Below are 15,590 nucleotides of genomic sequence, written 5' to 3' on the forward strand. Positions count from 1 at the left end.
TGTTTTAGGTTAAGTTTCAGGTCGTGAGCAAAACCGAATGGCGACTGTAGACATGGATGTGCTGTAGTGATCCACCCCTAGAAGCTAGGCAGGCAAAGGGCAAAACATCCGATTAACACAAGATTTAATATTTTCAACACTCTCGTTTCCCTGACGTAATGACAGTACTGTATCGCATGGGTGTGCGAGTCGATTAAAAATACATTTCACAACAGTTTAGGCTGATTTTTAACAGGTTGCTCACCAGCATACCTACTACGTGCCTATGTGTTTACATAACCAGTCTCTTCCGCGTTACTCGCGTTGAGTTCTCGCGATGTTTCAGAACAGCTGTGTGGTAATTGTAGTTTTATGCGCCTAGTGAAAGACTGTTTTATGCGAGGATGCTCACGGTTTGATTGGCTAGGAATAAATATGTCTACGTTACAAAATAGGCCAGAAAAATCTAACAATCCATATGATGTTCTTTCTGCCTCCTAAAATGCAGCAAATAGACATGACTGTCTCTTGTTGAAAAGTATGACTCATTGGTGTGACAGCGCTAGTGAATGAATATGATTGACATTGGTTCCAACGAATAGAATTTTACTGACTACATATAAAAGGCGGGACAGTAAGAGTCAGTTTAGCCAATAAGCGAAAAGCTTCATTCATAAAATAGTGTGGGGGTGATCGTTGGAAGCGTGGGTTTTGAGGTTTCGTAACCCTGACTGATACAGAAAAACCAGTTCTGAATCACAACCAATGAAATTATTTGAATGGAGGTTACCGTAACGTTTGCCCAATCGTTTCTCACTCGGAACAGTTTTCGGTCCGCCCCATTGAAACAGAGAACAGAATGAATGAGAATGGTCTCTTTGTGATTGACGCATACAATTGCCAATGAATGGCAAGTCGCAATTGGCTGACAGCAGTTTCGACCAATCCGAAACGGACGTGGGTTTCAATGGGAGGGGATGGAGTAGGTGGGAGGTGTGCACTTAAATCTGGATAGACTCGTATGTTAGAGGAGTTGTAGGGGTGTGATGCCACAACCTGCTTATAAAGGGGCGCACACATTGACGCTTGAAAGCAGTGCATAACGCCTAATTTTGCAGGTCATTCACCACACAAAGCCAGCCGTGGACATGGAGTTGTCAAACGTGGTGGAGACGCTACAGCCTGCCGAGAGAGCGCTCTTCTGGGTCGGTACACTTACCACGGCCTCGCTGACGCTGTGGCTATTGTACAAGATTCTTATTGGCATTAGGATATGGGTGATAGGAAACGGGGATCTACTCTCACCCAAATTGGGAAAATGGGCAGGTAAGTTGAAAGACAAAACGCTTACACTGGCAGGACATGGGTGGCACGAATTTGCTGCGTTAAACTTTATAAAAATTAACTTAGTGGATTTGAGAAACTAATCATTTTAACTTTTGGACGTTTTACCGCAACATATGCAATTTAACACATCATCATCATCGTGGTTAGAAAGATCAGATTTCACTTTAGTTTTTTAACAATCATTAGAGAAGGATTATATCGGACTAATTGAGGCATCAGGATTTCATATGGTCAATGGAGGCGACGTGTGTCTCAGGTTGAATGATTGCGCCATACATTCATATATTATTCGCAGATGACATGTAATACTGAGTCAGTCAGGTGTGGAAGCTTGCCGTTTATAGCCCTGTTCTCAATATATTCAGTCAAATGTACAAAAATTGACTAATTAAATCATAATCGATTCGAGTTCGCAGTTAGAAAAACTATTTTTGTACCTTTATCATAAATTGACGAATACTTATCTATAATATGAGCAGCAACTTGGATGTTAATTCATCATATTTAGAAATATCTATTTTTTTCTCTGTGTCTGGCCCGGCCTGACCCAATTTTTCGGCTGCGCCGTGCCAATGTTTGTCCCGACAAACACGCCTTTCCAGGTTGTTTTGACAGTTTCTTTGGTAAAATGCGGCTTGATGACTCGTTGGATTTGTTTTAGCCGGTGTTGACCGCTTCATCCCCTCACTGGGGCACGAAGGTTGGTTTTGGTAACATGACGCAGTTTAAAACGCCAGTCTTAATTATAATGCGGGTCCATACCACGTGCGGCATCTGAGGGGAGACTTGTGTATGTTGCTCACGTTAAAAAGATATGACAAAAACTGGAGCGCAAAGATTTCAACATGGTCTTCAAATGCAGTAACTTCACAACTCATCGCGCTGTTAAAGATTTTGAAATGGCTCATCATGTCATAGTCTTTTGCTTGGAGGGGGATGTTGCCTAGGCAGCAGGTGCACCAGCATTTAAACCCCTAGCGATAGGATTGGGCAAATGCACCGTGAACGAGCTGTAAAACCTGCACTCATTATTATTATTATTATTATTATTATTATTATTATTATTATTATAGTATACATTTTTCTCATTTTAATCGATTTAAAGTACACATAATGCAGGGACTTAATGGAGCACACAGTGTTTAAGTCAACAGTTAGCCTAGATATTTAACCACAAAGCTAAAATGTGCGTTTGACTGGATAAAGCACTGCGCAGAACGATCGGCGTATGACATCAAGTACCGCGAGAGCAATTCGAAAGCACACCTTTCATTTCGCTCTCGCGGTACTTGATGTCACAACCCGATCGCTCATGCAGTTGAACACGCCTAAGGTGACTTTAAGAAATTTCCTTAGTAACTTACATTCTGTTAGTAACAGTGACGTCAAATCTGGAGGTGACGAGAGCCACTCCCTGAAACTCAAAAAGCAGGTTACCAGTTAGACTAGTTTAGTTTAACCGTGCATTATCTCGGCGACCAAACGTGCAGGTAAACTGGATGTGGAGGTTGAGGGGGGAGTCCGTCTTCCTGTCATTCCAGAACCACAGGTCTCGTGAAATTGAGCAACATTGCTAGATCACGAAACTCTTATATATAGGTATGTGCGAGGAAACTGACACCCATCCCATCATGCCATGAACTCGTTCACATGTCGCGTGTATGGAGTCACCGCATTTTTTAAAGAGCGCAATGTGCTGATTTAGCAGCAGTGTTCTGAAGGTGAGTCATAAATTGAGTCATACTAACGAATTGGGAGAATTGAACTAGAAGAAAAGCTTCATAGTGTGTTGTTATCTCTGACTAGATTTGATGAAGACCCCTGGTGGTCTTCTAGGGAACTGCGCCGTAAAGGTTGCAAGCCATTGAATCAAGCCCCACATTATTCACAATTTTTTTTTTACATAGTTGACGTGACTGCAAAATAAGTATTTGTTATAATAATGACCAAGCACTACAAAATATATTTTTGAGTTTATGCTTGTTTTAATGTTTTTTATAATTTTGGATAATCTTGACACAAGCTGTACTTCAGTTGCATGATTATCTACTTGTAGCATTAGAATGATGGAAACCTCATTTATTTTTTTTAGGCATTGCATTAGTCAGGAGTGGCTCACTCACAACATTGTTGCATTAATACACACCAAGCTATCCCATGCAGCATTGTTTTATAAAGATTCACAGATCTGTTACAAGAAAATTATAAAATTAATGCATAACAGGATTGCATGATGTATACACAGCCATTTCTTCTGACACTAATGCTGCATTCCAGGCAACACAGATTTAGGATATTTCCCATCGACCAGCTAAATTGAGTCAAATTAAAAGTTTTGAGTAACTTTAAAACATTAATGTTACAAATAATTTTGAAAACATTTTAGTAACATTAAAAGAGTGCCGTTGCACATTATTTATGGAATAAAGTAAGAAATATCCTAAATCTAAGTTGTCTGGAACGCAGCAATAGAATTTGATTTATGCCCAGCTGCACTACTTCCTGAACTTCAACCAGCTCCTTGTTTCCTGTCTGCCATTATTGGACAAACTGATTAATCCATGTGTGCCTGACCTCAGTAGTCACAACAACAACAATCAGACACACCTGGATTAATCAGTTTGTCCAATAATGGCAGACAGGAAACAAGGAGCTGGCTGAAGTTCAGGAAGTAGTGCAGCTGGGCATAAAGCCTATTGGTAGAAGTTATTTCATTTAATCCAAATCTGCTGACATTTTTGGGGGAACGTCACAAAAACATGTCTAGGTCATGTTTCGCCCTGAAACTTAAAACGATTTCAAAATAATTTAACAAGCACACCATTTCCTGTTTTGAGTAAATGGATATTTATAGTTTTTCTGCAATGCTGACCTAGCATGAAGATGCTAAAATTAGAGTTTCATCACCCTCCCATCTTCCCTTTCTCCTTAGTGGCTCACTTCATCCCACTTTAGAACATTGAATGTGTTTGAGAATCACAGTTATGTAATAAAGCTGCAGTCATTCATGAGGACGGGGGCGACTGTGTCACACAAACTTGGTTTGACATTCAATTGGAGGGTGTTTTGTGTTTAAAGAGCGACTTTGACTTTCATTGTTCAGGTGAAATTTAGTAGTTCATGTGGTTTTATATTCACATAATGAAAGAATGACTTTCATGGGAGTTTGGTGGTGTCCACCTTCATACTAACTTTTGTTTTTGCACTGGCTGTGAATGCACAGGTTTGTGAATAGCAACCTAAGCCCATTCATGCTAGGTTAAATTTAAGGGGGGGAATGTGATTTGCACAACTCGTGAATGTGTGAGCGCTCACACTTGTCGTCATTCACAGTGAGTGAGCGCTGCCGTGCATGTGACCAACACGCTTGTTGCCACGTGCCGAAACGGAGGATGCTGGGTAAAATTGCTACCCCTCGTCTATTCCCACCCTCCTCCTTTCTCCGAACCTATCTCCATCCTCCATCTCCTGCTCATCCCCTCAGTCTCCATCACTAAGCCCCCCCTCGCCTGAATCTGTTTGTTCGCCCTCTCTCCGTGAGCCCCCACCCTCCCGTTTCTCTTCTCTGTCACGACTCCGTTCCATTTATTTATTTATTTCCTGAAAAAGGAAATCTTCCATCTGGCGTTTAACGTTACACTTACAATTCGCATCCCATTCCAGCCAGCTATTCTGTGGCATGTGCCATAAGTTTAATTGAATCTCATTGGCCAAAACTGAATCGGGGCTGACGTACATGCAATGTTTGTAGTCATTTTAACTATTTAGTATGCCAAGTCTGTGTTTTAAGCAGATGTGTAACAAACCCTATGTACTTTATTTTGCTGTCACATATCTAGCTCCATTGTACTTGCAGGAATATACCAAACTGTACCCCAGGTGATGCATGAGTATGACAGGTGCACCTTCAAAAATCTGATCGGGTGCATGCATTTCATTTTATTATCTTATTAAAAAAATAACATTTTACACAAATACTATGCTTTCATTAAGGAAGACTTATTGATTTGTCACCTTTTATGCCTTATGTGTGACTCGTGCTGCTATTTGTAATATTGAACCCTTTCACCCCACCCTGCGCGATCCACCTTCATCCGAGTACAGATTCTATTTCGGGTGCCGAACGGCTCTAGTGTGTAGTTTTCCTGCTGGCCATGTGACTGGCTTGTGCTATTTAAAGCATGTTGCTGCGTTCGGGGTGGGGGGAATAGGGTGGTGGAGGTGTTGGCATTCTGCAGTGCTACCGAGCCAAGATTGGAGCGGTTCATTCATGGAGGGGGGGTAAGAGTTGCGACAGATTGCATACAGTAGAAGCCGGTCTGAAGGCGCATTACCCTACAATAAGGCTCAGTTATTTTTTTTTAGCAGTGTGGTGTACCGAGGGCTCTATGATGAGCTGGTTGCTGGGGTAGGAAGAGAGAAAGGGAGAGATGGAGAGAGAGCGGGCAGCATCTTGTTGGTATTCAAGTTCTGCGGCTGTTCCAGACGAAGCAGCTATTTTTACTCACCGGGCTGCTTTTTTTAGCCCAGGAATATTGAGTCGGAGCAGGGCCAGTGCGCCTGTGCAGCTCAGTTTTTCTGAACATGCTGTTCGTGAACGTACCCAAGCACGACTGCTTGTGCCAGAGGGACAAGTATCTGCTCTTGGGCCTAAAAAATTTCTTAAACACTGTAGAAATCCTGTAACCTGTTAAAACCGCTCATCTGGTAAAGTTTCTGTAAAGCTGCTTTAAAAGCGTTTCACAAATAAATTACTTTGGTAAGGTCTTAAAGGTGATCGTAGTATTACATACCGTATTTATTCCCTTGCTAACCTCTCATGCCTCTATTTTCATAGATTTTGATGTATTTAGATTACAGTATTTTTTTATTGTAATTTTTTTATGCATTTGGCAGGTGCTTTTATCCAAAGCGACTTGAAGTGCATTTGGAGAATACGTTAGCGATTCACGTGGCTGCTTGCGTACATCTTTGTAGTTTGTCACACACGTCATGGAAGAAGTCCTGCTGGGTGTTTATGTGAGCTTTGATGGTTAGACTGCCTTTCGTACGTCATACGGTCTTGTGTTTGATTCGAAGCATAACCATTTTGGAAAAGTGGGAATAGTCCTTGGCTATTATAAAGAAAAAACGTCAATGCTTGTTGACAGTCAAATGACTAGTGATGGATTGAGTTTAGGGCTGTGCGATTATTGATATGTTTCAAGGTTGAAAAATCAAAGTAAATGGTATATTTATACTTCTTTTTTTTATTATTTAACCAACATGCATTTCACAGTCTTTGTGGGAAAAGAAAGCATCACTCTTCTTGCCAGTCTATCTGCATCAGCCTAAAACTTTGACCATGTGTAACTTTTATTTAAGTATTAAAATCATTCATTTATTACAAACTATTGCTATATGCATATTGTGGTGCTCGTATTGCGATATTTCTAGATATCTTGCTGCCCTTATTGGGTTGCTTACATGGCCTAAACATGCTCACCACCTCCTAAATACTCGTAGTCACATCTTTGCATTGGATTCTGGGGGTTTTCATCACCAAGGCTCTTTTTCTTTGTGAGCGAACCGTTCAAGTGTACGTGCACGCATGCACGTTTTTATCAAAGCTCAGGATTCCACAGGATTGGGAAAGTGTAAAACACCTGCTTGATCTTTCAAGCAATGCAACCTGTGTATGTCATCACGTTCTTGTTTTTGTTTTGGACCCTAAATCTGCAGGGTTGAGGGTTTGCTGTGACGTTTTGAAGGATTGACGTGCACGTTGGACTAAATATCATAACTTGATTACAGTTTCAGTCCCTATGCAAATAAATGGAGTATGCAGATCCGATGCATAACTGATTTCTGAATAAGGAAGTGTTGCATTCTCAGAAGACGTTTTAAAAAAGCATGCAAATTACTTTCGTTTCTTTTGGCTTTCGATCTCGTGCTCTCTCTCTTTCCCCACATCTGACTTTGCGCAGTCTCCCGTTCCCCCTTAACCCCCCTCCCTGGTTTCTATTTTTAGCAGCCCCCAGGATCCCTCCTCACCCCTCCTGTGCTGTCGTGCACTACAGACGTCATAACCCACCACCCCACCCGCCCCATCTCTTTCCCCACAGCCCTGTTCTTGCAAATGACCACTGCCTGTGCCACATTTTCATCAGCCAACACACATTGTGTGTCTTGATGCGTGTGTGTGTGTGTTTTATTGAACTGGTGCATTGTGGGATATTAAAACTGTCCTGTGACGTTTAAGGCTGAAATATTTTAATGTATCCGCACAAATTATTACCGCTCGGGTTTAAAATGATGTTTTAGGTCAGGATGAATTACTCTAAAGTCAAGTTTACTAGTTAAATGAATTATTATGAACTTTATTATTATTATACACTTTATTTTAGGCAAACTTTCCAGTTTAGCTTCAGTACTTGGCTTTATTAATTTACGGCATGTTAAGGTAAAACGCACAACTACTTTTTTAATAAATAAATAAATAGTAATTTCTGTGCCACAGATTTGTGCAAACGGGAAAGTAGTCTTGCAACAAACCATTTGGTTTGGTCTTTACGTCAAGTTTGTTGTGGGCTATAAGGAATGTTTGAACTCATCCTGTCTCTTTCTCCTTTTCCAGTTGTGACGGGAGCCACGGATGGGATCGGGAAATCCTACGCGGAGGAGGTGAGGGTTTCTCTTATTTATCTCCTCGCTCCACGGAAAGCACAGTGACTCATCACGAGACAGAGGTTTTCACTCGGAGTCCAAAAGAAGGAGGGTGTTGGTGAAAAAAGACCTCAAATAACTCTTACAGTAGTGCTGAAGGTCTTTCATGTCACCCCTGATGTCTCACAATTAGCAACAAGTCCCGCCCCAATCACAGTTTAACTTAAAGTGTCACTTTGAGTCACCAAATAGAATAGCAATGCGTTAGTAGTGCAAAGATTGTGGGTTCGATTCCCAGGTCATAAAATGCATAGCTTGAATGTAAACGCAAGTGCGTTTTGGATAAATGCGTCTGCCAAATGCAGAATTTTAAATGTAGTCACACTAACAGAGTCCCGCCGTGAACTTGCTTTGTTCAAACTTTTGATGTACATCGGTTCTTTGCATATTAAACTAGGATGGAAAGCTTTAAAGATTTTAGCTGTCAATTTCCCTCGAGGAAAAAAGTGGAGGGGTCGTGTTTAATTGTGGCCATAGATGCATTGCACCTTTTGTGTTAAACAAGATTATTAAAACATCTCACGTTTTTTTCAGCTTGCTCGACGAGGATTCTCCATGATGCTCATCAGCCGATCTCAAGAGAAGCTTGACGACGTGGCAAAGTCTCTCGGTCAGTCAGTCTTTGTGTGTGTCTCTCTCTGTCTATGTGTGTGTGTTGGCAAGCTGCAGAGCTCCTCTGTGTGAATGACAGACAGTCCTCCTGATGTTAATGAAACGAGGTTTATTTTTAGCCCCGGCCTGAGAGGCGGGGTGGGGGACCGATTCACTGACTGGATGGAGAGCTGATGCGGTCTGGCAGGAAGGCACAGTCAAAGGTCCAGGGGTCGTGCACAAACTTCTCTGAATAAGGTTGAACTGTTTGCCTTTCCTGTGCCAGTAAATGTGAAATTCTGTTCCTAGATCAGTACGATTTAGACTTTTCAAGCTGTGGGGCGGCAACAAGCATCTAGCCTTTGAGTCACATGTGTAAAGAATCACGACTTGTGTGACGCATTTTGCCTTTATCACCTGATAGGACGATTATACATTTTGCTGCTGCTGTGGCTCTTCGGGTTTAAGTCGGCGTGCGTGAATACAGTTTCAATAGGCGGCATCTAAATCTTTATTCACCTTTGCATGTAACAACACTTTATTTTTATTTTTTTTAAGTGCAACTTTTGTACAAAACACGTGATTACAGACATCATGTCTCAAGGTGAAAAAAGCCTGGTTTTTTTTTTTGCTCAGTTTATGTATGAATGGATTAAGACAGGCCAAGTCATTATGAATGTTTTTTTTTTTTATATATACTCGAAAAGGATATGATTTGGTGTCTGAAGTACTGACACCTCGATGTACCTGTGATTGGCTCTTACATGGCAACCAAACAAAATTTCAGTATGCTTTTTAAAGCGATAGTTCACCCAAAAATTTAAATTCTGTCATTATTACCTCAAAAATGTTTGTAACCAAACCATTCGTGGACTCCATTGTAGGTAAAAAGGTTACTATGGAAGTAAATGAGGTCAACGAACGATTTGGTTACAAACATTTATCAAAATATCTTTCTTTGTGTTCATCAGAACAAAGAAATTTATGCAGGTTTATAACAACATGAGAGTAAGTAAATTTTGACAGAATTTTCATTTTTGGGTGAACTATCCCTTTAAGGAACCTGTTGCGACCCTAATGCTTTTGTATCATTAACAACAGTCTTGTTGTGTTGGATGCAAACCCTTAAACCCCAAGTTTGAATGAATAAAGGTTTTGGATATTGCCACTGTTGGTACCACAGTCGTGCCGGAAGCACACCAGAGGAGAAGGTTATGGCTACTGTAGTCACGAGCCAGGGTGCTATATGCCAAACCTGTCTCATGCACCAGTCGCTCACTTTACATACCATTTGAATCCCCCATAGCAGACCCCTAATTTATACACCGATGCCCAAACAAGAAATTCAATGCATTCAGCATCTCGTTCCCAATATAACTCTCTTTGGATTGCCGCTTCTTGCTCCGAGAATCAAGAGGAATTTTCCTTTCATAACTCACAGGAACAGCGTTTAAACAAATGAGCCTTTGGACAATAAATTCTAATTGTTGCAGGCACCTCATGCAAGCAGGAGGGAGGGAAGCATGGTCACTTGAACAAGGGGTGTTTTTTGGTAAACAGCTCCCCCTGCTGGTCAGAGAACAACTCTAAGTGCTTTGCTGCATTCAGTCCCGGAGTTATTTTTAGAAACAGCAGCAATGGCAGGGATGCCTGATCTTGGACCGAGTCCCCTAATGCCAATATTAGGTCTGCAGCTGAATTTCTGCGTATTTAAGCATAATAATGATCGCATAGGAGGGTGATCTTTTTTATATAATGTAAATAAACTAGTAAAGCATCATGTTTGTGTTAATGCAGCAAACAGGTTGTGGGTTTGATCACACATATTGAATAAACATAGCTTGAAGTCAAAAGCGTTTGCCAAATAAATGTAAAACTTAATTGTGACCCTCTTTATGTATAGAGAGCACATTCAACGTGGAAACGAGGACCATCGCAGTAGACTATGGCCAGACTGATATCTATCCTAAAATTGAAAAGGGTCTTTCTGGACTGGAAATCGGAGTACTTGGTGAGTTTCTTTTTTTTTATGTTTTTCCATGTAGGCTTTTTATAAAACCATTTACATGCAAAGCAAGTTTCATTCACGATTTCCTATTAGTTATGCCTTGCTTTTTTGTGAAAAGGTTTCGTGTTTTGTTCTGGAATCGTGATGTATTTCTCTTTCGCTCTCGTGTCTTATTTCTAATGCTTTATCTCCCCCTACTGGTTATTCTGGTGAACATGTCCACATCATGCATATACACCTACTGTAAATCATATGTTTTTGTTATTTGTTTCTTTACAGTTAATAATGTGGGTATCTCCTATCCATACCCCGAGTTCTTCCTGCACATTCCTGATTTGGAAAAAGTGAGTAACGTGATATCAAACACATTGCATGCAAGTTGATGTTTATGGATATTTACATTTTTATTGGTAACCAATTTGCAATTCTTTTTTTTCTTTTTTTTTTGTAGTTCATCGACACTATGATCAATGTCAATATCACCTCAGTGTGCCAAGTAAGTCATCACTGATTCACAAAATGTAGAGCTTAGGCTACTGAATGACTGATGAAGTCATTTTGATTTATTTTCATTAAAAAAATGTGTATTTAAAATGTGAAAGTACTGCAGCATGACTGCTTTGATTCACTCCTCCAGTTGTACCTGTTCTCACTCCCTATGTTTTGCTAAACTCCACCAACGCTGCTTGTGTTCACCACCCACGCATTCTCTCTGTCTGTGTCTCTCTCTTTTTCTCTCTCTCGTTTTTAATATATAGCACGTATTAATATTGAGTCTAACTTTTTTTTAAACCCTTTCTTTTGTTAGATGACACGTTTGGTGTTGCCTAGGATGGAGGCAAGGTGAGTCCTCAAATTCTCACATGAACTGGTGTATGATTTTATGTCTACATTTCTTAATACGAGTGTGGTCACCAAAAGGGTCGTGGATTTAATGCAGCTTTTTAACTAGTTGGGGGGGTTTCCTTCCCTCATGTATTCCACTTGTTCTTTGTGTAAAATTGAAAAGCAACAGTGCTTTAATCCGATTGGCCGAGGTGTTGCACATGACCTTGTGGCAACCAATGATGCAGTTGGAGAAATTTTGTACAAACATGTCCAACCCTCTGCACTTCCCAGCACTCTACTGCGGCTGCAGGGTACTGCATGAGAAAACGGGTGCCATGGCAACACACATGGCGACCTTCATTAGATGCGTGTTAAAGTGATGTACTGTGAGTTTTAGTTACTTTTAGATGCTCCGAGCTGCGGTGGGGTTATGTCAACCTGTTGCATGATGTTGGTGTGAATTTGAACAATTAAAATAAAGGTGGTTCTTCTTCTTTCAGAGCAAAAGGTGTCATTCTCAATATCTCTTCTGCCAGTGGCATGTTCCCTGTCCCACTGTTGACTATCTACTCCTCTACCAAGGCAAGTACATTTGACAATTTATTTTTTTGTAGATAATGTGATGAAACTATTTTACAATGTTACTATTGCCCACGTGGGCCGCTCTACGTTTAGGACATGCAAGTGTCAACCTTATTGTCGAACTTAACCATAAGTTTTTAATTATACTGATATTTGGTGGTTTAAATACTTGTGCAAAATCTATGTTAAAGCATTTTTTTTATTATGTTTTATAGTTACACTGCAAAAAATGACTTTCTAACTTAGTATTTTTGTCTTGTTTTCAGTAGAAATATCTAAACATTCTTAAATCAAGATGTATTTTCTTGATGAGCAAAATGACCTAATAAAATAATACTAGTTTTTAGACAAAAATATACAAATGAAGTGAATTTGTGCTTAAAACAAACAAAAATATCTGCCAATGGGGTGAGAAAATTTTACTTGAATTAAGTATTTAAGAAAAAAGAAATCTTATTTCACAATTTTTTTTCTCACCCCATTGGCAGATAATTTTGCTTGTTTTAAGGACAATTTCACTTAAATTGTATATTATTTGTCTTAACTAGACTTATTTACTTAGGTCATTTTGCTCATCAATTAAAGCATCTTAATTTAAGAATTTTTTGATATTTCTACTGAAAACAAGACAAAAATACTAAGTAAGAAAGTCATTTTTTGCAGTGCATGTAAGTGTAAACTTGAGGAATTGTCAATTGTCACGTCGTAACACTGTTTCTTCCTCATAAATGTGCATACAAAACTTAAACAAACTTAAACAAAATATTTAATGTTCTTTGAAGAGCCGTCCCTCTTTCATTTGTTGGGTATTATTGCTTCTAGTTAATGCATTTTTAATGCACAAAATTCCTACAAAGTGTGTTGTCTCCAAAAAACTTGTCCTTTTTTGTCACATCCATAACGCATGCATGTTTCCCTCATCTAAAATAGAAAACATAAAAGTATAGACTGATTTTTCTGATGTCTGGACTCTATCATCAAGGGTTTTGAAAATATAAACCGATGGTTCAATCTATTGGTAATGCATGCATTCTCTGAGAAATTATATTACAAGTTTTGACAAATTTTGCAAATGTCACATCCATAACACTGGATTTGCCTTTTACAGCTTTTCTGAGGTTGATATTTTATATGTAACTGTATTTTGCATTTCTCTTTTTACAGGCATTTGTGGACTTTTTCTCACGTGCACTTAATGCGGAGTACAAGTGTAAGGGTATTATCATCCAGGTGAGACTGAGATAACTTACATTTTTGAACCAACAGTAAAATCTAGAACCTGTTTAGCTGGTTACGCATGTCTTGTGAAACAGGATGTATTTAGTGGGAATCACCATGTAAGGCAGACACATTTCTATGACATGATTTAACGTCAGATTTGGAAAATAAGAGCGCCTTGTGATGTCAGACCACTTTTGGGAGGTTTTTCACTGTGTAAAGTACCTGGTACTTTTTTTTTTATTCGCTTTTCCTTTGTGTGGTACAATGCAGCTAGGTTTGGTTTTCCATTGTAGTTTGTGTCGACTTGGGTGGTATTATAGACTTGTGACGTTTACTGTGATATCACTACAGCAGAGGCAATGTAACTACTCCGATAAGTGCATAAACCAAGCCAAGTCCTACCAAACCACAATTGCTTCATGATGAGTCAAACTTGGCAATTTATCTCTTTACAGTAATCTTATTTATGAGTTTTAAGAACCCTTTATGAAAGTGACATTAAATATTTTCGTTTCTGCCGTAGAGCGTGTTGCCTTTCTTTGTGGCTACCAAGATGACAAGGATCAGGAAGCCAACTTTTGATAAACCCACCCCTGAACGCTATGTAGCTGCTGAACTAACCACTGTGGGACTTGAGGACCAGACCAACGGCTATTTCCCACATGCCGTCATGGTAAGAGCTTAAACATAAAAGGACACCTGCTCTGTATAATTAAACCAGGTACTTATTAATTTGTTATCCTGTCTTGCAGGGCTGGGTGACCACCGTTTTGGCCCCCATCAAGCTGGTCCTCTACCTGGGCTTGCGAATGAACAAGGCCCAACGTGGAGGCTACCTCAGGAGGAGAAAGCTACGATAGATCAAGGACATCATGTGATTGGACAAAATCGGAAAGTGTTTTACGTGCTGAGATTTGAGTCGTTCCACGTGTCCACGTGTGTTTGTATGGTTTTTTTTTTGTGGAAAGATGTCTGCTTACCGTGCTCATGTTCCACAATGACACTTTGTGAATGAAGATTTACTGAAATGTAAGGCCTTGTCTTGGCTTACTGACTTGTAATATGTCATTTTCTCTTTAGGGTGAAGTGTTGCATTGTTGGGGGGAAGCTTTTGTGCCACTGCTGTTATAAGCATGGGTATATTTATATGGTGATGGTTTTTTTATATTTATTGACCTTTTATCTGGGACCGTTTACTTGCACTCTTGATAACTTGACTGCCTATTTGCTACTAGTTTACCGTTCTGCCTTATTCCTTCTGATAAGTGATAAATAGGTGCTGGCCTTTATCATGAATTTAACAGATCTTTATGGTGTTTACGAAACCTATGGTGGCTCATTTTGAATCTGCACTGTTGTATTGTATTAATATGAAACCAAAGGCCTGAAATGGATGTTTATTTTCTGTACTTTTGAACGATTTTGGTCAGCTTTGGTCTATTTAAAACCTTTTTTTACATAGAATAGATATTGGTCGTGTTTATGAAAAGGAGATCTTCTGTGTGTATGGTGGAGCTATCGCGCGCACACAAAAAAAACAAGTATTTTTGTTTCCTCCACTGAAGACTTCACTGTGTGGTGGAAAATCACCCAGTTGTCTTGGTTTTAGCCAAAAGTCGTACTTGAGAATTACCTCCATAGCCTAGATCTCTGTATGATGATATCGGACCAGTGTCAGTCAGGCTGAAACGTCCAGGTGGTTTTACCTGATTGGTTGCCTCTGGTTTAAAACTTGAATGTTCTCATTCCAGACATATCAAAGAGAGGAACACCATGTGCTGCTTTACTTATGATAATCTGAAGTGCCTGTTTGTTAATAAAATTACTTTTCTGTAATGATTTTGAATTTGTCTTTTTTAATAAATTTAATAACACTGTGCATATGTCTTTGCTGTCACTTATTTGTTACTTTAGCAATATATTTTAAGTCTGTTTATATTATCTTAATTCAATACAGGTTCTTTGCATTAGCAGGTGGAAAGGTCATGGGTTTGAACCCAGGGAACACGAATACTTATAAAAATGTATACTTTATGTAATTTACTTTGGGTGAACGTCTGCCATCTACATTACGAGTAAAGGGCTGTCAAGGAAGATTTAAAATAAGGTATTTAATTTGCATTTTAGTTTACTGTAATAATGGACTGTAATAACCGAGCATTACTCCTAAAAACAATGTAAGAGGTTTTTTTCAGGAAGGTGTATTTATGGTTTTGATAAATACTTATGAAGGTTCACCCATAAAATACTTCAAATATCTGTATAAAAATTCAGTACATACATTAAAACTTTAAATGACCTGAAGATATGAAGTATTTTGTATTATAAC

The 15,590-nt window shown here is 39.4% G+C and overlaps 1 protein-coding gene across 1 annotated transcript; it reads left to right on the forward strand.

Annotated features, from left to right (window-relative positions):
* Positions 1-1,002: 1,002 nt before the first annotated feature.
* Positions 1,003-15,140, forward strand: hsd17b12a (hydroxysteroid (17-beta) dehydrogenase 12a). The gene is made up of 11 exons (XM_065291975.2): positions 1,003-1,305; positions 7,943-7,989; positions 8,566-8,641; positions 10,526-10,633; positions 10,910-10,974; positions 11,082-11,126; positions 11,439-11,473; positions 11,959-12,040; positions 13,205-13,270; positions 13,785-13,934; positions 14,014-15,140. Exons 1-11 carry the CDS (start codon positions 1,128-1,130, stop codon positions 14,119-14,121), a joined length of 960 nt encoding a protein of 319 aa, XP_065148047.1. The 5' UTR covers positions 1,003-1,127; the 3' UTR covers positions 14,122-15,140.
* Positions 15,141-15,590: the final 450 nt, after the last annotated feature.

The sequence above is a fragment of the Paramisgurnus dabryanus genome, chromosome 23, assembly GCF_030506205.2.
Source record: "Paramisgurnus dabryanus chromosome 23, PD_genome_1.1, whole genome shotgun sequence".
NCBI lineage: Eukaryota > Metazoa > Chordata > Actinopteri > Cypriniformes > Cobitidae > Paramisgurnus > Paramisgurnus dabryanus.

Bases quoted from the DNA above. Each gene is read 5' to 3' on its own strand.
- hsd17b12a (XM_065291975.2), top strand. From the start codon at position 1,128: ATGGAGTTGTCAAACGTGGTGGAGACGCTACAGCCTGCCGAGAGAGCG. The intron at 10,975-11,081 runs GTGAGTAACGTG...TTTTTTTTGTAG, and splicing joins ACATTCCTGATTTGGAAAAA to TTCATCGACACTATGATCAA. The intron at 11,127-11,438 runs GTAAGTCATCAC...TTCTTTTGTTAG, and splicing joins ATATCACCTCAGTGTGCCAA to ATGACACGTTTGGTGTTGCC.